The sequence below is a fragment of the Hypoxylon trugodes genome (assembly GCF_022578975.1).
Source record: "Hypoxylon trugodes strain CBS 135444 unplaced genomic scaffold F4822scaffold_5, whole genome shotgun sequence".
Lineage (NCBI taxonomy): Eukaryota > Fungi > Ascomycota > Sordariomycetes > Xylariales > Hypoxylaceae > Hypoxylon > Hypoxylon trugodes.
Genome location: NW_026250020.1, coordinates 2,983,479 through 3,010,466, shown reverse-complemented (window position 1 = coordinate 3,010,466; position 26,988 = coordinate 2,983,479). Strand labels below are relative to the sequence as shown.

Sequence of the window (26,988 nt, the reverse complement as noted above, 5' to 3'; positions counted from 1 at the left end):
AGAGGGAGAAAAACTTTCTACGGTGTATATATAACCGTTGGTTTTGAGGGTAGAGCGTTGGAATTCGGTTCGTATTTGAGCGTAAAACGGATGTTTTGTTGGTTGTTGGTCGATACGGTGAGCTGGCGACTGATCATAAATATAGGGCAAGAAGCGTTATATTTTGGGATACCCCGCCAAATAGAGCGAGTTGTTCAAGCCTTGAAAATCCGCCCAGCGACACCACTAATATGAGCTTTCGTCGTTCTCGCCACTACATTTATAGCGGGGTGTGCCCTAGAGCTCGTCGCAACTTAGCGCCCGAGTCACTATAAAAACATGAGTTTTAGGTGCCTAGGTACCTACCTAGATATTGGTTTAGCTGAATACTCGCTGCGCTATCAATATGATAAAGATGAGAATTATAATAGCATTACGCGACAAGTAACAATATAATCACAGAATTAAGTCCATAGTCCAATTCTCAATATCGGCCATTTCAATGCTCCAGATCATAGGGATACTTCTAACGACCCCTCCGACGCTCCAATGTACGTGTATCGTAAAGACTTCAATTCCACGCCCTTAACATCCACGATCTTCTCCTCACCTGGGAAAAGGTCGAAGCCATTATCGCTCAACTTCGTCTTCTTAGTTTCCTCAAAAACGAAGCTCTTCACCGGACGAGCTACAGAAATAGCTATTTTGTTGGCAGACAATGTCTTGAAGCGTACCTCACGATTGGAAAAATCTAAGTATTTCAAAGGCTGTGGCCAGGCGCTGTCGGTTGAGACAACCTGATCTCCTTCCTTGATGGTCGCGTGTATTACGAATGGATCGTATTTCGTTAGGTCGAAAGGTTTGGTGGTATCCTTGCAATGCGAGTCATCCCTTGAAACAATGAGGTTTTGTATTACTTCTGTTGTGCTGTTCGGCTCCGCCAACGTCTCTGTCAACTTCAAAGGTTCTTTCACATCCTGACCCGTCCGGATTGAAATGAAGCGCACTGTTACAAGGACTGTGGCGGGGTTTCTCCTGCTACTGGCAATCCATAGATCAAATTTGGTGTCCTTGACCAGCTCGGTGGGATCAGCATGTCCAGTTGTCCACTCATGATAAGGTCGTGATACGCCCACAGCCAATGGTTTCAACGCGTTCGCAATAGCGTAGAACGCAGGTTTCTTAACAAGATAATAGTCGACTACAGCCCAACTCATCGTCGGCCAACAATCATTCAATTGCCAGACTAGCACGCCTCCGCATTTGCGCGCCCCGGGTTTTCCCCATTCCCGACGCCATGTCTTGTAAGCGAAATGCATCGTCTCTGCTTGAACCACTTGCGTGAGGTGCGTATAAGATGGAAGATCATATTTCACTTGGAAGTTCTCCGTGATGTATGTAATCATACGACGCTCGTGGTCGATAGCCTTGTTGCGAAAATCCATCATCATTGATCCTGGCTGCTGTTGGTGGGGGTCTCGGATCATCCCACGGGTCGTTTCGAGATGCGGATAAGCCTCCATACCAAATTCACTGATGAATCGCCCGGATAGTAGATGGGTCTCTTGATATCTGTTCATATTTCCATGCCAGACTTTAAAATGTTAGTGTCTGAGCGGAAAAAGGTGAATCATATGACTTACTATTCCATTGGTGAATATCTCCTACTGTTTTGTCTGTGGTATGCTTCCCGTCTCCCCATGGACTACTTGGATGATAGGTCATGGAAGGGTCCTCTTCTTTGACGATCTTTGGTAACAGGTATTCGTATGTGTATCGAGCCGGGAAACTTGACTTCAGCCATGATTGAGGGTCTTTGTCGCCTTCATAGTCATAGTCAAGATGATAACGCTCTTGTACTTGATAATCCTCATTATTCCCGGCCCATATTACTATGGATGGGTGATGCCTAAGCCGTCGTAGATTCTGCCTTGCCTCTTTCTCGACGGATTCCAGATAGGAAGGGTATGTGGGGTAACTTGCGCATGCGAATTGGAAGTCATGCCAGACGAGTATCCCCAATTCATCGCAAGCATCAAAAAGAGCGTCATCTTCGTAAATCCCACCTATAACGACGTTAGACAAAGAGATGCGAAATGATTATTCATGTCAGAAACTTACCGCCCCATATTCTGAGCATATTCTGATCCCCCTCAACCATAAGCTCTATCCACTCGTGATATCGATCTGCGGTGATCTGTGAAAGGAAGCTGTCGGCAGGGATCCAACACGACCCCCCCGAGAAAATATCAATCCCGTTAATACGGAAATAGAACGATTTACCGAATTCGTCCTTCTCCTGAATCAATTCACTTCGACGGAAACCAATTAATTTTAACTTATAGTCCGACGAAGGTAAAGTTGCCCCTAACTTATATCGAGTTTGCGGCCCATAGCCATGTGGATACCACAGCTTCGGATTATCAATCTGGAAATCTGATTTGACTAAACCATTAGCTTTGACTAGTAAGTCCTTCATCCAGAGAATTTTTCCTCCCAGGGAGATAGAAAGCGTTATAGGCTTAGAGGTCCGGCCCGCAACAGTCGCGAAGATTTGCCCCGAGCATGTCTTCAGGTCCTCGCTGAGCTCGTAATGAACCCAGACATCGTCGATTCTCGAAACATACTGGTCGAGGTAAATAGGTCGCCAGGGTCCAGCTGTCATCAAAATTGGGCCCCAATCCCAACCCCAATTGTATTGAGCTTTTCTCACAGGAACTCGACTGACTTCCGTTTGTCGCACATAGAATGTGTGTTCATGGCTGTGTTTCTTTACCAACTCCCGGCCTAGTAACATAGCTGAGTCAAATCTGATTTCGAGAATGTTGTCATCCATAAGATGCTTTGAAACGTCGACTCGATGACTCAAGAACATGTTATCTGACTTCAGAATCTCGGTTCCATTGAGGGACACGGACGCAAATGTGTCCAACCCCTCAAATACCAAGTCTCCGATGACTTTTTTAGCGGTTTTTGGGCCCACGGGCCTCTTGAAATGAACTCTATACACCCAATCTTTCTCGTTAATCCATTGTACCGCTAGTTCATTGAGATCGATGAACGGATCTGGGATTCTATTGATAAGTAAGCTTCCATATTATTTCGGGGTGATGAACCCATGCCTCATTGGTGAGAACAGGGTATTTCTTCCTACCTCCCGTTAGCAAGCAGGTCTATATGAACCTGACTTGGGACTTTTGGCACTTTCAGCCATTTTTCGGGATACAGAGGATCGTTATCGATTTGCCTGAAAAGCCATCCAGTCTCGAGGTTATATCTCGTGAAAGCCATGGTGAATGATACTGTGGGTACGGTCGAAGAGGGCAAGTTAAGGAAGTTTTAGTTCAAAAGGCAAAGTGAGTGGAGAAATGAGTGTCTTCGTGATTGCTTGACCTGTTCATTCCACATATAAATAATAATGTGAGAGACGGAAGCTGTAGTGGACGTCTAATTGACCCCCCCTTTCCCAACACGGTGGGATGGTAGCCCCATATCCCACTGGGATGTTACCGTCCACTCTGCCACTATAAACATCCCTGTTTCCGATATCCGACTTACAGATAGATGGACCAGCGGATCGGTACCTCAAGCTAAATAGCTTGGGGATATTATTAGCGACATCTTCGATGACGGACTACATACCTATCACGGCATGTTGCGACGCACCAATTTAGTAGTAGCAATGACCCCCAATATCAAACCACATCGAGAATTAGGAACTATCATGCGTCTACAAAATAGTAGTAGCGGAATGTTTGATGTTCTTGGGAAACGGAAATTTATTTCTTCGTGCGGGGAAAACCGTAACAAGCATCATTTATTACATACCTCTTAATGTTACATAATCCAGCTTCTTCTTTATCTTTGTAAGCCATCGGATCGGACTAGGAAGAATGCCTTACACTTGCATAATGCGGTTCCTGCAGGGTTTTCACGATATCTCCGCCTCGTTATCCGGATCCTCCCACTCCCACGGAACATTTCACCTGATCACATCAAACAGCCTTCCCGAAGAATGAGTGGCCATAGATCGTTGGCCATGTTCCATAGCGTTGATGTTCCACAATTTCAGCAGCCACAGGAAAACGAGCCCTTCACCGCCAGCGCCAGCTCGCCTTAACAAGTCGTGTTCCGAGTGCACGAGGTGCGTGTTATTTACCATTTGCCAAGAAGAATTCCCTCGAGACTTGGTTACTAAGACTGGAGTGACGACACTAGGCGGAAAGTCAAGTGTGATGGTGGCCACCCATGTAGGCAAGTGCTCATAACCCAAGTAACCCTATCTGCTTATATCTACGCTGAAACTGATATATGATATGTCGTAGCTCATGTACGTACTACAAGGTCTCACACTTGTGTAGCTATCGTCAGCGTAATAAGAGGAATGCTGTAAGCAGAAGGTACATAACTATTCTCACATCTACTTGAATCCCGCTCATAATAATCTTCATAACTCTATTTCTCAGAAGATATCTCATGTACTCAACTAATCAGGTCAATTTTAGCACACTCGAAGAAGTGTCAGAGCGATTGAGGTCCCGAACCGAGATCCTTGAACAGCTCTTCCCCGACACAGCCCTCGATGAACTTGTCGGCAAGAATCGCGATGAACTGCTGGACATTCTTCGCAACGATTCCGTGCCCAAGTTGACGGCGGGCGGGCTAGTTAGCCGTCCCGCCGAAGATCCCGAAGTGGCGGATGATTCAGCTCAAGTGTCTGAAAATGGAGAACCCACCGCAGACCGGCAATGGGACGAGTCAAGTAACCAGCCACCTGTACTACAGGCCGGCGACGATATCAATGCTATCAATCTCGCAACAGATCACCACCGCCGTTCTTATTTGGGCGTGACATCCATCAGCGCTATTTTGCGAGCCGTTTTCCGCCTTTGTCCTTCCGCGAAACATCGCGTTGCTGACCAAGCGAAGAGATGGCCCGAAAATCCTATTCAGCCCCGATCTGCACCATTTTTGACCGGGGATCCAAATGCTCAAATCCAAAAGGAACAGCGTTGTATTGATTTCTACTTTGAAAATGTCCACCCGATTGTTCCCATGTTAGATGAAGATGATTTCCGTACTTCATACTCCTTAGGTCAACGAAGGGACCCTGGTTGGTTTGGTCTATTAAATATGGTGATAACTATTGGCTCCATAGCTGCTGGGAGCGACACACTCCATGAGCAATATTACGAGCAGGCTCGGAATTTCGTCGACCTTGACAGCTTCGGCGCAGGAAACCTCGAGAGTTTACAGGCTCTCTGCCTGCTTGGTGGGTTATACTTGCATTACCGAAACGCCCCCAATATGGCATATTCCGTTCTTGGTGCCGCACATCGTGTCGCCATCGCCCTAGGCCTACATCGAGAATCGCGACGTCGGAATACCAACAGCACCTGTGCCCAAGGTGATATGACACCGACCAAGGTAAATCGACTTGAAACTAGGCGGCGAACTTGGTGGAGTCTGTTATGCCTTGACACCTGGGCTAGTATGACTCTTGGTCGACCAACCTGCGGACGATGGGAGCCTACCACCATGGATACTTTGCTTCCTACTTCAATTACCGAAGATGATCATATGGCCATGTCACTCTGCGCTAGCGTTCGTTTTTGCCTTATATGCAATCGAATACAGGGTCGCTTCGCGCAATTCAATCGATTAACAATATCCGAAGCTGTCGCATTTGATAACGAATTGCAAGCTTGGTACGCATCCTTACCCTTGGTTCTTCGATCGCCAACAAACTCACCATCACGTCTTACGATTGCGCGGGAATTCATGCGAAATCGATATCTCAACATACGCCTAATTTTAATGCGATCTTTAATATTATACCTTGCTCATAGTCGGATCCAAAAGGCCCAGCTTAATACAGAAGAGCTTCAAATAATCGACACATGCCGAGTCGTAGCGAGCGAAGCTATCGATTCAATCGCGCTCTACTGGACACCAAATCGAGTCCATGTATGGAACTCGGCTTGGTATCTCTTCCAAGCTTGTATGGTTCCTCTTCTTTCAATCGTAATTGAAAGTTCGCAAGCCGATCCGAACTCGGAGAGTCTCACATCGGCTCGCGCAAGCTTGGTCAAAGCTCTGGAAATTTTCTCTGAAATGAAACCATGGATGCGTGCTTCCGATCGGGGACCGGACATAGTCGCCGCGATTTACGAAGCCATAACTGGTGATGCCGAAGGCGCCGGACGCACCCCTTCACAAGATGGGGACTCGAATTTCTTTGGCTGGTATGATGAACAACTCACATTCGGTACAGAACTGGACTGGGGCTCATTTTTAATGGATGATGATTTCCAAGGGGCATTGTTTTCAACACAATAAAAAGTTTTGGTTTTTGGATTTATCGGCGAGGTGTATGGTCATTATATTCAATTGCGGCAACTATCCGCTATTCGGGTCAATTAATTAAAAATTTGGGTTTCGGTTAATCCTCTTCTTAATATCACATCCTGCTAATCGTTACCGTCGCACCTCTTAGTAGAGTTTCACTATAATTTAGACCGCAGTTCCCTTTCGACTTCCTCAAGGCCTGAAGGACCATCAAACAAACTCGACGCTAATGCACTCGTATTAATCTGTTAGGTACGTGTTAGCCAACATCACCCAAGCATTTCTTACTAGGCAACTTACATGTCGAGGGCCAAGTTCCGATACATTCTTTACACCCAACAACCTCATCGCTGTCATCGTCTCATCAGCTAGGACTAGATTGCGAATGTTAGTTACAGTCACATACAGACAATCACAATTTCTAACTAGAGACTTACTCTTAAGAACCCTCTCGACACCTTGCTCTCCTCCAACCGACAGCCCATAAAGAGCAGGTCGGCCAATACCAACGCCTTTAGCACCCAAAGCCAAGGCCTTCACAACATCCGTTCCACGCTTAATACCACCGTCAACAAGTACTTCAACTTTACCAAGTACTTCCGGGCAAAACTTCCGAATCTCCAATAAAACTTGAATTGGCGGAGGTGCAGTATCAAGCGCCCTTCCTCCATGATTCGAAAGAATAATCCCCTTCACAGCCGGAAACAACGTCGCAGCATACGCATCCTCATGAGTCTGCACGCCCTTAAGCACAATCGGTAAACTCGTATGCCTGCCCAACCACTCCAACGTCTTCTTCCACGCCAATGCAGACTCCGTACCCCAGACTCCCGGCGGTGCACCGCCCGCCACCTCCGCCATTTTGAAACGTTCATCTGCTTCACGCTTACCGGGAAACGGTGCATCGAGCGTCAACACAATAAATTTGATCTGCGGAATTTTCCGAATTTGCGCGAGCGTTCGTTCGGTCGCGGCGATGTCTTTGAGCACGTATAACTGCCACGCGAAAACTGCGTTTGCACCGGCGGGTACGATAGAAGAAGGCGACATAGACGCGTTTTTGCTTATGATTTGGAGCGCGTTGAATTTTGAACACGCGCTTGCTATTCCGGCTTCACCTGCGGGATGCGCTAGGCGTGCCATTGCTGCTGGGGAGACGTAGATCGGTAGACCGACCTTGTTACCGAGGATTGAGGTTTCGAGGGTGCATTCTGTGCAGTCTATGAAAACGCGCGGTCGCAGGAGGATTGACCGGTATATTAGCCCGTTTGCGGCTTTTGTGATTTGGTCGTCAGAGGCTGAGACGTAGTATGAGATTGCCTTCGGTGATAGTGTTTTCATCGCATACGATTCGATTTCCGCGATGCTGAGAATTGATTCTAGAGGAGGCACTGCAGCCGATGCTAACCGCAGGCCATCGGTATTTTCTGTTGTCTTTTTGACCTCATCATCGCCACCCGACTCAACATTGCCTAAGATTTGGTCGGGAGTTAGGTATTCCTCCAGTATCTCAACCGGATGGACCGAATCAAACGCCTTTGAAGCATCCTGCCCCGCATTCTTCAAGAGAATACTTCGTCCTCCCGGATGTTTTGGTACGAATGAAGTTATCTGCACAATCAGTCAATTGACAGAAGATTGAGTATTGGATTTGATGGACTCACATCGTATACTTTTCCGTGTAAGACCATCCAACAACTATCTTGTGTCTTATGCTCGCTCACTATACGATGTCAACACGAAGCCAGGCCATTCTGTACAGTATTCACCCACCTTCGGCCAATTTCCATGTTCGGCTCATCGTCACCTAACTTTCACTTCCTCGGCTAGAATAGACCGAACTTCTCACCTCTAAGTAGGTGTGAAGGTAAGGGAATCAGTATTCCATAAACACCCACACTCTTAGCGATATTTCCAATAGGGGCTATTCGATTGATGCGTAAGCCAACACCAGCTAGATGCCGACTATTCCATAAATTCATTAGCACCCTTTCTCCACGTGCCGTTTACCTTCTGACGCCGAAAAGTAGACGGATCTTGCACTTGTCAAGGTCCACAATACTCTAGACCAGTCGACTCAGTCGACGATGGGTCCACCCTCTTGGCAACCCACGGCATTTTAAATCACCGTGTCCTACTTCGAGTAAAAGGGATTTTATCATACCGCCTCCCAAACGGAGCCAACGCAACCAATGGAAAACCTCGTCCGATCGTCATACCGGGTTTCTGGGCCATTCAGGCACCTGGTAAATCAAATCCCCGGCGGCCAATCACATTTTGTTTGATGTCGCAACATAACCCCAGATCGCGGTATTAGCTTCGCTGGGGGGAAATTGTAGACCCCACGGGGTTCCCCCATCCCGGGGCTTACGTACGGCGCGGAAAGCTGGAGATGGTCGCGAGGCTTTCTACTTCATACGTATCATATTATAAGATGCTGGCCTCTTGCATACCCTCCCTTTGAATCTTGATCACCGTTTGAGTCTACCTAATCAGGAGTGTGAACATCGCTTAGGTACCTACTTATCGATTGTGATCTTATCAGAGTCATGGCGGACGAAGCCAAAGATACCCAGGCGTCGCTAACCTCAAAGGTTCGCTTGAGTCACGACACCACGGGTAAGCGAGACCATCATGTAGGCCTCGACGACGCCGATGGGCTCGAGCCTAGCCCGGAGACGTATGCTGCTATCATGGCGACGCATAAGCCAAATCCTCGAGGTCCTGGTTACATCAAACTTTACCTATTAGCGGGAATGGTTTTTCTCTGTTCGACCATGAACGGTTAGTATTATTACCCTAAGTGTCTGTTTCGTGTATATTGACGGAATTTAGGGTTTGATAGCTCATTGATGAGTTCAGTTAATGTATGTGGATACCCCTGAAGGAGGTTCACATAATGAACGAAAAGTTACCCATAAGCTTAACGAACACTATGCAATCACTCTTCGTTTATTCCACCTCCTTCATTAAGGCACATTTTCTATCAAAATTCACCTATCTAACATATCTTACCGTTCATAGGCTCTCCCAAACTATACGGAATATTTCGGGCTTCCGGCGAATGGAGATGCCTCGACAGGAATCGTATTCGCTATATTCCAAGTAAGCATGCTGATCAAAGTGGTGGCTAACTCTAATGACTGACCGTATCAGGTCGGTCAAATGTGCGGCGCTCTTTTTATTTGGATGACTGATTGGTACGGGCGAACGTGGCACATATTCTTCGGTTGCCTGGGCGTTTGCATCGGGACTATCATCACGGCCCTGTCTACAAGTCTGCCAATGTTCATCGGCGGACGTTTTCTCCTATCATTCTTCGCGACATGTGCGCATACAGCGGCCCCTCTGTACCTTGTTGAGATTTCACCAGCCGCATATCGAGGTACAATTGCAGGAGCGTACAACACTTTTTATAATGTCGGGTCAATTTTAGCTACGTCTTCCGTTTACGCTTGCCACCTCCACTTGTCAGATAGTGGTGACCTCGACTGGCGTATTCCTCTATGGTTACAAATGGTTTGTCCTGGGATCGTGTGCTTTTTTATCAAATTCTTCCCAGAATCCCCTCGATATCTTATTGCGAACGATCAATACGAAAAAGCTAAGAATATTATCACGACCTACCACACAAACGGGGATCCCGACCATCCTCTTGTTACCCTTCAAATGAAAGAAATGCTTGGAACTGTGCAAGGTGTACCCAAAGCTACTTGGAAAGACCTCCTTGATCTCGGAGTACTTGTTGAAACTCGCTCAAGCCGATATAGATTAATGCTTAACGTTGCTTTCTCTTGGTTTGGCCAATTTAGTGGAAATAAGTAAGTCATTAGAGCCCAAAGGGTCGGTACTGAAGACTAACTCGATCTACTAGTATTATTAGTTATTACCTTCCTATCATGTTGAATGGCGTCGGCATCACTGATACCAATACGAAATTAGTAAGTATTCGAACGTGTCTTCCTATAAATACTCTATCTAACCTTCCAAAAAGATTCTTAACATAGTCTATTCCATTATTGGATGGGTCTTCTCCGTCGCGGGCGCCCGCCTTCACGATATCGTAGGACGCCGTAAGATGTTGCTGGGTAGCACTTTTGGGATGACTATCTGCCTTGCTCTGGTGGCTGCTGGTGCTGCTGGAAAAGTCGAGTACGGCAACAGCGCCGCCGCTACAATGTCAATTGTATTCATATTTGTCTTTGGCGCTGTTTTTGCCACCGGTAAGTTTACGCAATTACGATTGTATCTAATAAATAACTGACATCGAATAGGTTATACACCTATGCAGCCCATCTACCCGGCGGAAGTCGTATCAAATAAAATGCGGGCCAAGGCAATGGGGACTTTCAAGTTAACAGCCGGCGCCGCTGGCTTCTTGAACACTTTCGTCGGTCCGATTGCCCTTAGTTCAATAGGCTACTGGTTTTATGTGTTCTTCGTATTTTGGGATACGTTTGAAATGGCATTCATGTACTTTTTCTTCGTTGAAACTAAGGGAATGACTCTTGAAGAGTTAGATGTCATATTCGAGGCAAAGAATCCGCGGAAGGCAAGTGTCGAAGCAAAGAAGACACAAAAGAGAATCATCAAAGAAGAAAAGGGGGCCGAACAGATAAATGTATAATAGACGCCTATGCAGAAGAGACATGCTAACCCTAGAGCGTAGAAACCGCTGATTTGAAGAGTGTTTATTGATCTTACTGGTGATTGCTCATTTCTTCATCTTCTTCTCGGTCTTCATTCTGCAAACTTACGAATTACTCAAATATATGAGTCGTCGACAAGTTTGGCGAACATCCTATGATGATTCTACCAATAAGCCAATCCTGCGCTTTGTGATTAGCACAACTCATGCGGATATGTCTAAATAAGCAGCTTCTAATCGCAAATGTCCACATACAGTTTAGGGTGGCAATTGTCCTCATAGAGGTGACCTCATGAGTCACACAACGCTTTTGACTAAGTTCGAGGCAATGAAATTGAGCGGGGCGGAAGAAAAAGGGGACCAGAGATCAACGCATCACGACGTCTTTATTCTGAGCCATCGAATCAAAGCAGCATAATCATTGTCTGGAGGTCGCGTATTGCTCCGCTATGCCAAACAGGAAATATTGGGAAAATAAATAACTACAGTCTTATCTTACTTATTATAAAAGGAATTACAAAGGATATTGCAATAAAATAAGCGTTAAAATGAGTATAAACAGACCAAGCAGATTACGTGAGGCGTCAAGTGTGGAGGACCAGGAGTGTAACATTGAGGACCAGACACCAACCGAGGAGGACCAAGTTGGTTGCATAGTTACTACATGCTCCGAAATAGCCAATAAAGGGAAGCGTGGATGCCCTCTCCACGAGGAAGACGCACGACCAGCGTTTCGCTGCTTGAAGTGTAAAAGGCAACGCATTTTCGGGAGGAATTTATGCATATACCATCTAGGAATCCATGGGCGGAATACGCAGGAGCAAAAAGGGCTAACGCACAATGTCAAGAACCGATGCCAATGGGGGGAATGTAAGGATCCAGTCGGAAACTCAGTCTATTGTGAAATACACGCCAACGCATGGTGGCTTGAGTATCGCCGGAAAAGAGGGGCAAAGGTAGTAAAGACAACATCTAAAACCCCCCCAAAGGACGGAAAGGTCGAGGAAAACACTGACATTGATAGCACGAAGTCACCGGCCCTAGACGGTAATGAGAGCGATACCGACCGCGAGATTTCTCAAGAGAAGAGCTCCAGTAAAACGAAGATATTCAGATTTATCGAATACAAACCAAAGGAGGAACCGTAAGAGAAGCACTAATGATGATAGAATGGAGGATCGAGATGATAAATCGTTTCAATGCATATAACCAAAAATCAAGGTATATACCAAGAACTATGTACACATATAATAACGGAGTGGGGATGTCTAAAACCCAGGTATGCTTGAGTCACCTGCTTTCCCCTGTCTACTAAATGCCTACCTACCAAGTGATACTTGGCTTCTTTTGTGGAGTTTAATTGCTTTATAGATCCGAAAATGACCTGGATATACTTAGAAATTGTGTTTAAAGATGGTATATCATACTGGCGTCTGCTCCGAAGCTACTTTTGAGACTACTCAGGTATCTACCTAGGTACCTAGGTACCTACCTAAGGTAAAGGATTCTCGTTAGCCTTCGTCGTGAAAGCCCAGATACTATGTATTTAGGTACCCTGAAAGGATCACACGGTCGTAGACATGTATTATTCAAAGTAATCGTTACCGCCATTATAGTGAGGTCTACAAGTAGGCCTATAGAGCAATATTCAGAGATGGGAAGCTATTCTAATATGACTGATGTCACAAAATCAGGCGTAATAAACCATGTTGAAAGTTCTTCGCGCCGTACCCGCACTTGTGAGTATTGTTTTATCAAGACCTGACATAAACAATACCAACAGTCCTCAACGATTACTTCATACGAAAATAGAGTATAATCAAACATACAAGTTTAAACAAACGATTCGTATAGAAAACACGACTATGTTTTGTCACGATCGAAAACAGGAGTGTTATCAACGGCCGAGTGATGCCTATATAATCGTCGATGGCCTCGATATCTAGCAAAGAGGCTATATACTCATTTGCCCTATCGTCTACATTAAATACAACTATCATCGCTACTAGGAAATAATCATCATTTGTACCTGAGTACGACCGTCTCCTATAGGTAAATACCAGCATTATGAATCCTGGACCCAAAGCAACTGGTACGTCAGGCAGGAAGAAGGTTGCAGATATACCCAGAGACGATCCACTTTTCTTCCGTTACAGAGCCCGTATAGATGCTGTCATGAGGCTATACTACCAAAGAAAATCGGACCATGTCTGTACAAAGTGTGGCGGAGAGCTTGACAGCCGCAGTACAATATTATGTACTAGGCACTACACACAGCGTCAGGAACATAAGAAAAGTGAAAAGGCCCGAACAGCAGTCCGGCGAGTAGAACGAGTGATGGAATCAATACCAGCATTGCGAGAAAAAGTCGGTTTGGGGCCGGTAATAATAGAGCCGGCGAGACCAGAGACACCGCCAGCAAATCCAACGACAGTAAAACCACCACCAAAGCCGAAGACAAAGAGAACTAAGCCAATAGTAGGAAAATCTCAGCGAGTATTAAGGTCGATGCCGCCAGAAGCGCCGGTGCAACTTGGAAAACGAGATACTGTTGTGTCACAATTTGTAGACTTGTCAGACTCAGGAAGTGACACAAACAACGATGGCGATGACAATGGCGATTATAATGACGATGATTATTTCGATGCTTTAGCCACAATCTCGAATGATGAATTTGAGAAACCTAATGAAGACCACGTAGTCCAAACCCTCCCAGATTTGCGGCCACAGCCTCTTATTCAAGCTGAGGAACCAATCACCAGCGCTGTTGGTAGGGCTGAATACGTATCAGCAGCGACTCAGACATCAAATAGTCTGATAGGTGATATAGAAATAAGAGAGGCAGCTAATACCCTAATGAGCCTTAGGAATCAGCCCAGCAATAATATCACACTAATCAATGGTACGGCAGATAACAGGCCGATTAACCTTACGATCACCGAAGGAGAAGAAGGAAGACGTGTTAACATTACATTCTAGTAAGGAAATAAGATCATTAAGGACGTACATATTTATACCTAGATATAGGGATAGTATTGTATGATTGTTCAAGAACTAGACCGGTTATTTGTTTCCTTTATTACCAAAGTTCTAACGACGATAGAATATTGTTTGCTTAATCTCTGGTTATATTCAGCATTTAATAGAATAAAACTTAATATAAATCTGAATATTAAAAGAACTTGAATGTGTGTTACACCCCTTTCGGCATCACTTCCGATCCTAGACCCGCAGAATCGGATCTATCCGTCTTGGCAGGGGTGCCCCAGTCCTGGATCAAAGATCGGAGCTATCCGAATTTATCTGTCTGAATTTCCCCTGAAAAACTTCGGCGAGAACTAATGGACTTTTCAAACCCAATAGGGCACCAGTGAACTACGTCATTATGGACGGCCTAGCTTACTATTTTAGATAATATCGTAAATTTAAACAATTGAATTGTCCGTAGGCTTCGGATTCGCTCCGAAAGGAAGCGGTCGCCGGATTGTGCTTAGATTGGCTACGCCGGCATAGCTGAATTCGACGCATAAAACTTGCGTGAAGACGTAAATTTTCCTTCAATAGCTGGATATAACGAATTAAGTCGTAGATACAGTAAACTTGATTCACCCCTTACGTTGGGTCGTTGGTGCCCTCTACATGCCTCAATGCAAGGACCAATCTTCCTTACATGGCACTATTAGATTCCACCCGTTAAAAAGAAGAAAAGAAGAAAAAGAATAATCCAAGATCGGTGACTTGAGTGAGCTGAATATCTACACATATTCAACAGCGTACTACTCCCATCATAGCAGCACTGCATACTCTAAGACGTCATGTCGAGTCTCTTCTCGGTACACGGTCATCTACAATCAATCTGGCTTACTTTACTCCGGGTAGGGTTGGTGTCAGGCGTAATTATCTACCTAAATACGACCTCCTCCGTCCGGGTATAAAAGGGGGTTGAAGCTCCTTTCAAAATAGCATCTTCAAACCAAACTATTGCCAACCAAAAACGATAAACTTGAGCTCTTTTACTACCAACTCAACCTTTGACACCTAAAGTCATCATGTCTACAGCCACAGGAAAAATGAAGAGCCATGACGAACAAACATTAATCGATGTATCCACTATCGAAGACAGCTTTCGGCGTTCTTTCATCATAACAACGGACAGACCCATACCACGGTTCAAGACTAAGAGCGCCACCATTAATTTTCTCAGCGTAGATGATTTGAAAGGCGAACATCGCTCCGAGATTGTCTTCGGGACCCAAGATTTCGAGATCATAGCGGGCGATAACTGCATGATCCAGGGAGAACTCGAAGAACCCGGAATGCCCGAAGCCAATCCCATGCAGATATTTGCCGAGGGTATTCTCGGCTGGTGGACGAAGTAGGTTAAGCAAGCCTATTTTAGACAAGGAGTATATAATCTAACCTCCTCCAGAATATCTGCCTAGAGAGTAGGAAGCCACGAAGGATCAACAGGGAAATAGGTTACTTATGTAAATACCTAGATAGCTAATGATACCTCATACGTAAAACAACTTCTATCTCCTAATATTCAAACTTAACTAGCTACTCGCGAAACTACTAGTCGTATAACCCATAAGGCCAAACTGCATGCGGTTCGTGCTAAGTGATCTGCTTAATTGACAACCTGGAAGTCATAAAATTGGTGTATTTGCTAATGGGTATTGTTTGATCAAGTAACGCCTTTAATTACTTAGGTAGGTAAGTACAGAAGCCCTCAATTCCTTGCACATTCGAATCAACGCCATGAATACCTAGATACTCGTGCCCTATTCTGGATGTCACTCATTTTAGGAGACATTGTCAATCCTAACCACCATCAGAGCCATGGCAAAGTTCAAAGCCGTAAAGCGCCAAGAGTGAGCCTATGTTTGAAGCCCGTGAAGTAACAAGCTGCGCCTTTATACGTCGCAAGGATCCTTGCCAAATTCCGTTTTTAGGAATCCGGCGAGCTCTTCGTTTAGTGACTTGGCAGCCATAGCAGCCTGGGCTCGCCAGGAACCGAATCGGTACTCAAGGCGTCCAAGGGGGCCGCTATCCTCGGCAGTAGTCGTACCATGGTTGATCACTTCATCGATATCGTAGACAAACTTCCCAGCCCAGAAACGCTCCAAGTATTCCCGATTAACCACTTGTAAGTCACCTACAACTAGTAGAACACGACTGACGTATTCGGTAGTTTTTGGCTCAGCAACTCTATTGCGATTCCATCTAACTCGGGGAAATTGACCACCTATCATTAGTTTCCCTTCGTCGATGGCATGGTATAGGACTTCCGCTTCTTGTCGTTTAAAGAAGCTAATCGACGCGGCTGCGGTAGCCGTACCTTCATTGGGTTGGTTGATTACTGACGAGCGGATTCTTCCAGTCTTGGTAATCGCACCAAGAAGTTCATGGTAGGTGATTGACCCAGGGAGCCCTGTAATCCACAGGTTGGTATTGTCCTCCTCCTTGACATCCGCTCCCGTGTTCGAAGGGAGACTCATGTCGCCTCGGTAGTTTCCTTCAGTTTGGTTGGAACCTCGAGCTCTTTGGCCCAACAGTTGCTCTGAGGGCTTGAAGTAACGGTGCTCCGTCTATATTAATATTGTTAGAAACTATTCAAAAACGAAAAAGGGAAGAATATGCGGGCCAATAAACCGAAAGGTCGCACAAGCAATGGAATACTTACTGTCGGAATCGAGGAAGACATTTTAACGGTTGTGTGAAATTTGAAAGAATGTGCGAACTTTGGTGTAAGCTATTTAGGTGGATGAATCTATTGCCGACCAGTTTAAGAAATGATAGCTTAGAAGGGTTCTCGTACTTATTGGCAAAGTTGCGGAAAGAAATGGTAGAGTTGCAGGAAAGGCAGGCTGTATTTATGTTGTTCCCGGGATTGGTAATGGAAACGACAATTCAATCACGTAGAAATGAAGCGGATGAAATAAAAAGTGAATTGGAAGCTGACCTAGAAAAACAGGTACAGTCACTAAATTACAAGGGCAAAAAAGAACTAATGTATTCCACCGCGGCTTCCCTAATCCGAGTGTAGGATGACTTTACAAGCTTCTTTCCCAAGTCAGAAGGGGGGTTTAATCCAAATTAGGTCGGGCTTTAGAACGAGATCGAAGTTGCGAGTTGCTCTAACCCTTCCCGTTCCTTCCCATTGAGAGCTTCTGCTTGAAATAGCATAATCACATGAGTTTTTTTAATAGCACGCTAGAAACAGATGCTTGTCAAACAACTGTAAAGCCTTGTAAACCCCCTGACAGCAACCAAGTTATATGGTAACACATAATTGCGTACTCAAGCATGAGGCAGGAGTGTTAGGATCATAAGATCTGATAATCAGGAGCAATAACCCATATTCTACATAATATAGAATAACTAAGTCTACTACAAAGATATTAAGGGGATACTTGTGAGTGATAATTCACACTCTTTAATGAAGTTACAAATATATATACCTACATATGTACCTAGGTAGGTAGGAGGACGCATATGGAAGGGCAGTGATGTGAACTTATCAATCTACCAGACAACGTGTGCACCCCACTATTATCAGATAGAGTTGCCGTAGTAAATTGAAGGTACCATGGGTGTATTTGAACTTTCTCTAGTATACGCACGTCATACGTGCATGCTAGGTTTAGGGGGGAGTCTAGCTGAGTCACTATTGTTTGCGCGACCACATGGACTGTTCATGATCATGACCCACAATGGAATTCATCTGGTCGGTGCCTCAATACTAGGTAACTAGGTAGGTACGCGTAAAGATAAGACTGGATATTATAATTATCTACATTCACTTTTTCGCAATTAGAACCTTGAAACCTATTCAACATTAAATTAATATTAGGCTGAGAAGCTGTACAGGACTAACATGTTTATACCACCATGTTCCATTCTTCTTTCTCGTTCTCTACTTCCCATCTCACCTTCGTTGGATCTTGTTTGTTTCCGGACATCACCTAGAAATGGTCAAAATTTTGATATCTTCATCCTGACCTGTCACTACGTCTTGTAGTCACATTTTCCCTTTGACAAACACTTGACTCATTCCCTAGTGAGTATCCCAGTTTTCTTAGTAGCTACCATTTCGGTCTCATGCTCTTAACTTACTGTAGCGTTAGTACAAGTCAATTGAGAAAATAGGAATAAATCTAGCTTTGCTACAATCGCTAAATCGGATAAAGGCTGCGATAATCGGCGTGAGCATGGAGGGTCTCTATCCTCCGATATATGGAAGTATGTCAATGCAAAAATAATGCAATACGAAAGCCGTAAAAAGCCGGTATCGTCTTCTCGGCTTACTAACGCAAATATCCGATATTTTCGAACATGTTAAGGGTCTCTACGATCTGGAAGCTGAAATCATACGACTGCCCTGTACGTATAAGGCCCTGGTCCACTCCCTTAAAGCGCCCAACAACATCCGTTAGGATGGCCGTCGTCGACGGTTTATCGAGAGGGATGATATACTATTAGGCTTTAACTACCTATGTAGGTAATACCTTCATCAATATGGAATGCCTAAGGTTGGATACTTGCCACCTAGATGACTACAGCCATCAGATCTAGAGTTCACATATGCTAAAATACAGTAGGGTTTGCTAGAAACTTGAAAATTTAAGCGTAAAATCCGCCTTTCTTGTGGTAAAGTTAAAGGAAAAGATGGCATGAAACGAAACAAAGATTTCATTTGTGTTGAGCTCGTCGAAACTGATGTTTTGAGGTTAAAGAGAGTAAAGTTGGTGGGGTTAGATATTTTAAGGGGGGAAGTTCTGACTAATCAACTTTCATTACGTAATTCAAAAAGCCGCCCTAGATAGCTTATGTAATCAAAATCTGACGTGACGTCGCCCTACCAACCCGCCAGCCTCGGAACCTTTTCTTTCAAATCGTTTACTTAATTTTCTTTTTCCAGCCCCAATCTTTCCAGCTTTCGCAATTACTTCCACACAATTGAACCTATTAATACATTCGTGAACTTGAATGCGATAAACTCCGATGTCGGACAAACCTACATCCCCGCGTCCTTCGCGAGGCGACTCACCACCGCCTCGGAAACGAAGCAGAAGCAATGACGATCGAAGCCAATCTCCACGCCGCGAACGCGACAGACGAGAAAGAGATAGCTACCGAAGAAACGACAATTACCGTTCACGCGACAATGATAGAAATCGAGATTCGAGACGCGACTCATGGAGAGACCGACGAGACCGTGATAGAGACGATTCCGATCGAGTAGGACGAGGTGGCGATCGCGAAGAGAGGGACTCGGATCGAAGGGATACAGATAAGAATGAGGGTAGAGATCGAGACCGGCCCCGGCCGAAGAAGGGCTTTGGAGGTTTTAAGTACAAGGATAAGCGACGGGACGAATTGGATGATAGGAATGACGATCGTCGCGGTGGCTCGTTCCGTGGATATCGAAACCGCTCGCCATCCCCGCGTCGCCGAGATAGAGATCGTGACCGCGATCGTGCTCGAGATTCCGGAACCTCTTCGTCTAAGAAGTCCAAGTCTAAGTCCAACACCGAGGATACATCTCAACCCCCCGTTCGAGCACCCGCTGCGCCTACAGGCGGTGGTGAGGAGATGATTATTGTCCACGTCAACGACCGCTTAGGCACCAAAGCAGCTATCCCGTGCTTCGCTTCGGACCGCATAAAGGAGTTCAAGATCATGGTCGCCGCACGTATCGGACGAGAGCCTCACGAAATCCTATTGAAGAGACAAGGGCAACGGCCATTCAAGGATATGCTATCCCTCGCCGATTACGAGATTAGCAACGGAGTCCAGCTGGATTTGGAGGTCGACACTGGCGATTAAGTACGAGATTAAGTCACCTGGGGATTATAAGAGTCACAATGGAAGATCGAATACGGCTTATGTTATCATTGCCCTTCCACTCTATAGATACCCGTTTTATACACGAAACCCCGTTCGGTGCCAATGCCATATCGAATATTTTCTAGGCCGTTTTATACCTTTTGACCCTATATAATCCCAAAATAGTATAATTACTTGCCTAGGCGCATTTTCCACATCTCGGAGGAGGGTGACAACATCTCCTATACCTTCGTAGTTCATCGTCTTGCTCTCGAGAACGGATATCCATACATCGTCTATGGGATCTATTCTCTTCAACTTCATGTCTCAAATTCTCTCTTTCATTTTCCAATTCTTCTCTTTCTGTCTCCCAAAGCCTCCTCTCGTTCTCCATATTCGTGGTCGCATTTCTAGCGGCTTCTCTCACAGCGTCTTCGCGCCAATCTAATGAAAGAGTCAGAATTTTGTAACCCACTTCATTGGAAGTAACTCACGGGCTGTGCATTTTCTATCTAGACCTGGGGTCGCCTCCGTCGGACAGTTTGGCCGTGCAGCGCAAACATCTACCAAGATCGATTTATTAGCAACCTATTCCGATTAAACGGGTAGGCTCCACTTACGCTGATCGCAAAAACGCCTCGTCGGAAGGGCCTGCCGTGGACAACCGTTGCTATTACAGAAGTCTAGTTGTATAATTAATCGTCATTATCCGCAAGAGAACCCTACCAGGGAAGAAAAAGACTACTCACGAAGTTGACAGAATCCTCTGCCTGGTGCTTTTTTAAGTGGACAGCCCGGCGCCGGGCATCGATCTAATAGCGTTTACGATTAGCAGGCGATATCTTAGTTACAGGGGCAAGATCGGGTTTTACTAACGATGGTCGCAATATTCGTTGTCTCCAGACGAATTATCGCAATCTCTTTGAGCACAACTATGCCTTCTACAGTGTTTCGAGTTTGGAGCCTTCGGTTCCTCGCAAGTGCCGGTCTCACACCTAAGATCTAGTCCCGTCAACTTTCTATATAAGAGGCAACACAAGTCGGCATTACATACGAGTCTGGCAAAATATGAAACCGGTCTCCCTAGGTAGAGCACAACAATCGCATCGATTGTCTAACCGAACCAAGTTAACCGTATTGACCATATCAATTCAGTGCGGGGAACTTACGGATTTCACAGAACAGGCAGTGTGGTGCGACTATTCTCACGCAATCTGGAACTCCGCACCGATCTGCCTGTCGGGTCAAAAGCTGCGCTAATACGGATATAAATGTGTTACGCACGTCGTTGGCAACACGGCGGTGAGGACCCCGGTAACGCCTGGTTTTGGCAATTATATTCGTCGCAATTATCTTCCTCATGATTAGCCTATCGTCCAACATCCATTGTTGGAAGGTCGCAGCTTACGCTCGTTGCAAAAAGGGAGATATTGGCCTTCAAGGCGCATGAGAGCGCGAAGGTTAGGACACTCTCTTAACGCGCACTTGTCTATGCGACTTTAGTTTCCAACCCCGACGGAGCATTATTTGGGCGTTTCTCACGATTGCAGCAGTATTTCTGACGCTTGTAATGCGGTGTTCTTAGCTGGGCTCGTGGATCCAAGTATTGCATCCTCCCGTTCGTACAACTGGTCTCTTGGCATTCTATGTCTTCTCAATTATTTAGTCGAATCCCCGGCTTTTTCTTGGCCGGTTACACTCACGTTGGGAGCATACTGAATCCGAGGGCGGCTTTTGTCTCGGGCAACGCGGTCCATTGAAAAGGGGTTCCCAGAAATGCTCGCAAGTGTCTAGAAAAACAGCCGTTAGTTCCCAACCCAACCCCATATTCCTATCTGAACACAATGTGCAAAACTCACGCTTCCTACAATATTTAGAAGAGCAATGATCTCTCCTCTCCACTTCTATCCTACAGCTCGAGACATCACACATCTTTTTAGTACGACAACTCGGCACTCTTGTGTGGCATCTCATATTCCAACGTCGGGGGCGTAATATCGAATACCAACCAACCTAGGTTAAGTCTTCTTGGTACTGAATCCTTCGAACAATGTTGATATTTTTGGTTTTGGATGAGGTAGGGATGGTCTGACTATTTTCATTTTCATCTGATCTACCTGCCTGCCTAGATAATTACAGATTCAACCGATTTTTCGGTGAAGATTAACGTATCCCATCTCCGCGTAAGATGCAGTGAACATGCATTTAGCTGACTGCGTATAGCCACTAACCGCGGGTGACGGGGTGAGGCTGATTCGGCAACAGTTCCCCTTCGTCTGAGGTCGCCGATATAAAGACCACCGTTCCAGCCCCCAAACCCTCGATCCATGACAACATTAACAGTCTTATTATGACTACACTGCGACATGTCTGCATGGAAATTCATAAATTATGCATTGAAATTTTTTCTTGACTTACGTTCATATGTCGGCAGACACGATCTTAGATAGCACCCGGGTAGATCTATCCCCAGAGCCTCGTCTCTGAGGTATTTTTTTGCAGACTGGTATTGATTCCTAAGCCACGACGCCACCATAACTAATATGCGGTCCCGTAGCCTGCCTTGAGCTCTCCGCTTCCATACACATATTTTCTATTTCCATATTTCCCCAGGTGTATCATATCGGTATTACAAGTCGGAAATCCCGGTTAGCCATCCTGTAACGTGTCAGCAACCTGAATAAATGGACATAGGCTAGTATTCGTATCCGTTTTAGTAGCTTAGGCGAACGACTTCCGAAACCTTCACGATCCATACTCTGATGGCATATTTCACCAGTTAACTATTTGGTTATCTTGTATACCTAGATGGAGATATTCATTCAGCCCTCATTTGGACCCCCCTTTCCAAGGCAAGAGTAGTCTTGGCATTAACGCCGCTTATGTCATATACTAACTGAAACTATTAAACTATTGTTTACAGCTTTTAAAAATGGCTAAGTATTTCATAAAATGGGAATGGGTCCATCGAATATATCCGACAATGCCACGCGAGCTTCGACGGCGGATCCCGATTCACCGCATTAGTGCGGTGTCTCCGTCGTCTTTGGATACAGTACAGCCTCCTCTTAATTAATCATACCACATCAACACTTAAGCTAAGAGGTTTCCAGGAAAGACCTATTATGAATGGATCATAAACGAAACTTAATATCGTCGATACCACGCACACTTTTTCTACCTTACCGAAATTCAGAGACCGACTCTAGAGTTTACAAACCGAATTTTCACATGAGTACTTTACTATGTAACCAACGCCTTCAGTTAACACCCTGGCGGGTACTTCCATTCCTCTTACTCTAACAGAGAGGCTGCGTTGGTGGGTAGCATTAACACATACTCGCATAACTCGTATAAAAATTTTACGTCCCAGCCTACCTATTCCAACATTGAACATTTAGCTGTACTAAAAACATTAACCTAAGACATATGTCAGTTTGGCAATAATTTTCTCATGGAAGATGAGCCAGCAAACTCCGGGAATCACGCAATAATTGCATCACGTGGCGTCCAGGCCTCTTACCAGTAACCCGGCGCATGGCGTCGTTCGTAAATTGGGGAACTCTGATTGTCACGCCTCAAGGATTGAGTCCATCGAATTCGAATGAACTATTGAAGTATATGTATGTTCCTGGAGGAAGGTAAGTAAAGCACGAGTCGTGTTATACAACCTATAACCAAGCCATAGGTTCGTATCTTCAGCCACGTATCTCGTGTCCTGGCAAGGGCGCGCGCTCTTGCATAAGATAAACGGAGTTTCACACAAGAGCAATGCATATGTAGTTACTAATTCTTATAACAAAATAGACCGGTTTGATGCGCGTCTATATCTAGGTAGGCTGTAAACTTCGACGCAGAACGAATGCATATCTGAGGCATTACGACTTCATTGGCCGACCTTTTTACAACGCTAAAATATCTGTAGCAGTGGCCGATCTATCGACTCGCCTCCCCTCTTTAGGCCAGTGGCGTCAGTTACAGGAACTTCCACTAAACAAACTTCAACCAAATAATCCAAATATGCAGGTCAATATGTACGATCCTTCACGATCCTGTGCGGCTCGGCCATCACGAACTCAACTCCCTACGAACATTTGTTTCAAAAAAGCAAAAGCAATACTGTTGCGAAGCCAACAAAGACGAGGTGGGGTAGCAATCTTATTGTTACACGATGAGCATGCAGGCAACTCCAAGTATGCCTACATCGATAGCCACTTTATTCTCTCGTCTTCGGCTACGGTCTTCTCATAACATATAGAGAACTACTACAACAACGAAATTCCCCTGCTTACCCCCATGACGTAAGCCTTTCCCAAAGCTAGACCGCTAATAGTTATTATACAACCTCGACCGTCCTATCGACCCGCACAGCCTTCAAAGGTATACTACTCCCCGCTTCCGATACTCCATCACGATCCTCTTCCGCTCGAGACACGTATACATCCACATGCGACGCCTCCACATCAGTCCAAGCGAGCGCCGAACCGTCGATATTCATCCATCTATCGCGCTGGTTCCTCTCTAGGGCTCGAGCTCTCCCGGGGGAGAAGCCACGCGACTCCGGACGTCTCCCCGGCTCCGAAACTGCTCTAGAGTCTGGCTTTTCTGTGTTGGTGCTCCCTATGCGTCCGGTCCACGACTTCAGCGCTTGGATGAAGCCGATGTCCGTGGGTATCAGGCTCTTGTAGAGCGGTGCGCAGCAGCATAGTAAGCTCGTTGCCATTTGAACCTCGTCGAATATAGATTGTCGGAAGTCTCTATCTATTCAAGGGTGAGGGTAAGGAGTCAGCTTGCTTATCTTTACTCTAGGGTTGGTTGGAGTTAGCGACTTACTAACGGCATGCTGAGCCACACCAACTTTTACGAACCCAATAGCACCCGAACTGAGAAGTAAACACGGGTTAGAAGACAGATATATACCTATGTAGGCAACATATCAACCATTAGGGTAAGGGATAAGGGCCGACCAGTTGGTATTCGGTACTTACAAGCCACCAATCAAGAACAGTATAGCCAGCTTGAATTTGGAATTAGTACCCATTCGAAGCGATTTCAACATCCATATAGCCTGACCAGCCATGATGAAATCGATGATCGAGTTTGGGGGATCGGAAGCACTAAAGAAGACAGTATCATCTACGCATTTGCCATCTCGCGCTATGTCCCAAGCCTTGGAGATGGGTTTGCAACTATTGAGGTACGCAACGTATACGCCAATGCCCCATGCGATCTGCAGAGCAGCTACAATCCAGACGCCGATGACGAATGGGCGACTGACGGAAAAGAGGCGGTAGTAAAGCGCTAGTAGGCTGAGCTTCGCGAAGGTTTGCTGCGGCCAGAAGAAGCTAAGGTTGACCCATAGTATCTACGTAAGTTCGATGCCGTCAGTCATTGCATCAATAGCTATCATGCTTTCAGATGGACTGTTACCTCTAGAAGTTGCATCGCCTTAGGGTCTCGCTCCATAATAGCCATCAGGAATTCTTGTGTTGGACGCCCATCGTTGCTGACCATGACTATCATGAGTAAGAGGCTGTATCAACAACTAGATGGTTTTACTCACCATACAGTAGCGCAACAGCATATGGCAAGAAGGTCACTAGAGCCGCTAGTGCAAACCAATCCTCAAGACCGGGTTTTCGGCCAGAGCGATGGGTGGCTACAAAGCGAAGACCAGTTGCTAGAGTGCATATGGGAAGTGTTATAACGCACGTGGCAAATGCCGCCTTCTGCTGAGCGCCATCGAGGGCCACCATTGTTTCGAGAGGAGTTACCTAGGAAGAGGCAAGATGACGAAGAACCGCCATAGAAAAGATAAGCGACAGCAGAATCGTACCTGCCAGACTATCCAATGCTTTCAAATCTTGAAGTCTCGAGATAGAACAATTAGTAAAAGCTAAACCAAATCTCTAAGAATCAAAATCTATCGACGGAAAGATTATATCGACCTACATCAACCCCACCTATAGTTAAGTGTATTTCCTAATTGTGATACAATCATCAAACAGGATTTCACTTTCTGCTGAAATTTTCCTATTGCTAGTATTACCATGAGCACACGAGCATCCACCACAGCTATACGCAATGTGTCTGTAGATCACTACTTACTTAAGACATATCTAGATAGAATAGCAATGTGTAACCCTCCCTCTTAGGAGTTTTTAAAGACCGAGAAGGAAGAATCGGATCATGGTGAAAAGCCACAGCTGAACTAGGTGAGACAAGTCAATTATAAATCCGAGACGACGCGGTAATACGAGCCATGTCTTCGTGCTGCTACCCGACAGCCGTGTAGCATTATCCGGTGGTGGGGGCATCGAGGCGTTCTTCACCCCATTTTGGCTCTTGAGAGGAAATGCAAGTTAACGACACCTGCCCGCCTAGACGTAAACACCAAGGCACTTACCCAAGTGCTGTGGGAGTTACTAGACTTTAAGCTTCACACCATTTCTTCTAAAGTTCAATACGTTATCAACGTTCAATAGCATAGTTTTAGACGAGGAGACTACGAGGGAAAGTCTAGAAAGGCCAAGTCCCCAACTTCGTCTATAAATACCCGACAATCTCCATCCTCATCATCTAATCACCCAAACATTCATCCTCCAATACACTCACTCACCAACTCACCCACTAATTCATGTATTCATTGACACCCGTACATACTCTCTCTTGTTTCTATTGGATACCAACAATATGAATAATGGTAAGAAGAAAAATAACAGAAACAAATCCAACAGCAGCGAAACATCTAACGAGACCTACAAGGGGAACTTCAAATAATCCCGCGCCTGCTAGGTTTCGCTCGGAGACACAAAGGAATAATAGGCCTCTGCCCGATCTGGCCTTTTTTGCAACGGCGGCGTACCTACAAGAAAAGTATCATTAGAGGCGACGGTACTAGGCGAGTTACAAGTCGAAATTACGAAGGTGCGGCGCGAGCGACTGTCGGCTCAACAGTCCGCGGATTCGCGAGAGCCTTGCAATGACGCCTAGAGAATCCGTTCAAGGGGTTGTCGTCCCGGAATGGTTCATTGACGGCTGATATTATGTCGGAGCAAACAACGCTACTGTCAGGAGGGGGGCTTGCGCCGGTGATAGACCATTCAGGAAACGAAAGAACAAAAATAGGAGGATGGACCACCGGATTCCTAGCCTTGATAAATCCCCCGTGTCCCTTTCAC

The 26,988-nt window shown here is 45.6% G+C and overlaps 9 protein-coding genes across 9 annotated transcripts; 5 read left to right on the top strand and 4 right to left on the bottom strand.

Annotated features, from left to right (window-relative positions):
* Nucleotides 1-211: 211 nt before the first annotated feature.
* Nucleotides 212-3,739, bottom strand: F4822DRAFT_404890 (glycoside hydrolase family 2 protein). Its single transcript, XM_051458246.1, has 4 exons — nucleotides 3,134-3,739; nucleotides 2,101-3,053; nucleotides 1,623-2,045; nucleotides 212-1,573 (listed from the first exon to the last, which is right to left on the bottom strand). Exons 1-4 carry the CDS (start codon nucleotides 3,268-3,270, stop codon nucleotides 492-494), a joined length of 2,595 nt encoding a protein of 864 aa, XP_051314853.1. The 5' UTR covers nucleotides 3,271-3,739; the 3' UTR covers nucleotides 212-491.
* Nucleotides 3,740-3,879: 140 nt separating this feature from the next.
* Nucleotides 3,880-6,443, top strand: F4822DRAFT_268681 (fungal-specific transcription factor domain-containing protein). The gene is made up of 4 exons (XM_051454669.1): nucleotides 3,880-4,123; nucleotides 4,198-4,233; nucleotides 4,305-4,379; nucleotides 4,485-6,443. The coding sequence occupies exons 1-4, from the start codon at nucleotides 4,035-4,037 to the stop codon at nucleotides 6,316-6,318; spliced, it is 2,034 nt and encodes a 677-aa protein (XP_051314852.1). The 5' UTR covers nucleotides 3,880-4,034; the 3' UTR covers nucleotides 6,319-6,443.
* Nucleotides 6,139-8,502, bottom strand: F4822DRAFT_268781 (FMN-dependent dehydrogenase-domain-containing protein). Its single transcript, XM_051454671.1, has 5 exons — nucleotides 8,101-8,502; nucleotides 7,992-8,050; nucleotides 6,765-7,938; nucleotides 6,628-6,701; nucleotides 6,139-6,572 (listed from the first exon to the last, which is right to left on the bottom strand). Exons 1-5 carry the CDS (start codon nucleotides 8,126-8,128, stop codon nucleotides 6,486-6,488), a joined length of 1,422 nt encoding a protein of 473 aa, XP_051314851.1. The 5' UTR covers nucleotides 8,129-8,502; the 3' UTR covers nucleotides 6,139-6,485.
* Nucleotides 8,503-8,529: 27 nt separating this feature from the next.
* F4822DRAFT_268702 (general substrate transporter) lies at nucleotides 8,530-11,032 on the top strand. The gene is made up of 7 exons (XM_051454670.1): nucleotides 8,530-9,111; nucleotides 9,163-9,194; nucleotides 9,352-9,432; nucleotides 9,484-10,148; nucleotides 10,202-10,268; nucleotides 10,322-10,550; nucleotides 10,602-11,032. Exons 1-7 carry the CDS (start codon nucleotides 8,877-8,879, stop codon nucleotides 10,952-10,954), a joined length of 1,662 nt encoding a protein of 553 aa, XP_051314850.1. The 5' UTR covers nucleotides 8,530-8,876; the 3' UTR covers nucleotides 10,955-11,032.
* A 491-nt stretch (nucleotides 11,033-11,523) lies between these two features.
* Nucleotides 11,524-12,123, top strand: F4822DRAFT_429688 (uncharacterized protein; the record flags this gene model as incomplete). Its single annotated transcript, XM_051461147.1, has 1 exon — nucleotides 11,524-12,123. The coding sequence occupies one exon, from the start codon at nucleotides 11,524-11,526 to the stop codon at nucleotides 12,121-12,123; it is 600 nt and encodes a 199-aa protein (XP_051314849.1).
* Nucleotides 12,124-13,042: 919 nt separating this feature from the next.
* F4822DRAFT_429687 (uncharacterized protein) lies at nucleotides 13,043-13,954 on the top strand (the record flags this gene model as incomplete). The annotated part of the gene is made up of 1 exon (XM_051461146.1): nucleotides 13,043-13,954. One exon carries the CDS (start codon nucleotides 13,043-13,045, stop codon nucleotides 13,952-13,954), a length of 912 nt encoding a protein of 303 aa, XP_051314848.1.
* A 1,937-nt stretch (nucleotides 13,955-15,891) lies between these two features.
* F4822DRAFT_429685 (uncharacterized protein) lies at nucleotides 15,892-16,682 on the bottom strand (the record flags this gene model as incomplete). The annotated part of the gene is made up of 2 exons (XM_051461145.1): nucleotides 15,892-16,566; nucleotides 16,662-16,682. 2 exons carry the CDS (start codon nucleotides 16,680-16,682, stop codon nucleotides 15,892-15,894), a joined length of 696 nt encoding a protein of 231 aa, XP_051314847.1.
* Nucleotides 16,683-18,875: 2,193 nt separating this feature from the next.
* On the top strand, nucleotides 18,876-19,906 carry F4822DRAFT_268609 (ubiquitin-like protein). The gene has a single exon (XM_051454668.1). The coding sequence runs from the start codon at nucleotides 18,983-18,985 to the stop codon at nucleotides 19,805-19,807; it is 825 nt and encodes a 274-aa protein (XP_051314846.1). The 5' UTR covers nucleotides 18,876-18,982; the 3' UTR covers nucleotides 19,808-19,906.
* A 3,664-nt stretch (nucleotides 19,907-23,570) lies between these two features.
* F4822DRAFT_404864 (uncharacterized protein) lies at nucleotides 23,571-25,994 on the bottom strand. Its single transcript, XM_051458245.1, has 5 exons — nucleotides 25,371-25,994; nucleotides 25,238-25,323; nucleotides 24,796-25,172; nucleotides 24,641-24,690; nucleotides 23,571-24,568 (listed from the first exon to the last, which is right to left on the bottom strand). Exons 1-5 carry the CDS (start codon nucleotides 25,561-25,563, stop codon nucleotides 24,144-24,146), a joined length of 1,131 nt encoding a protein of 376 aa, XP_051314845.1. The 5' UTR covers nucleotides 25,564-25,994; the 3' UTR covers nucleotides 23,571-24,143.
* Nucleotides 25,995-26,988: the final 994 nt, after the last annotated feature.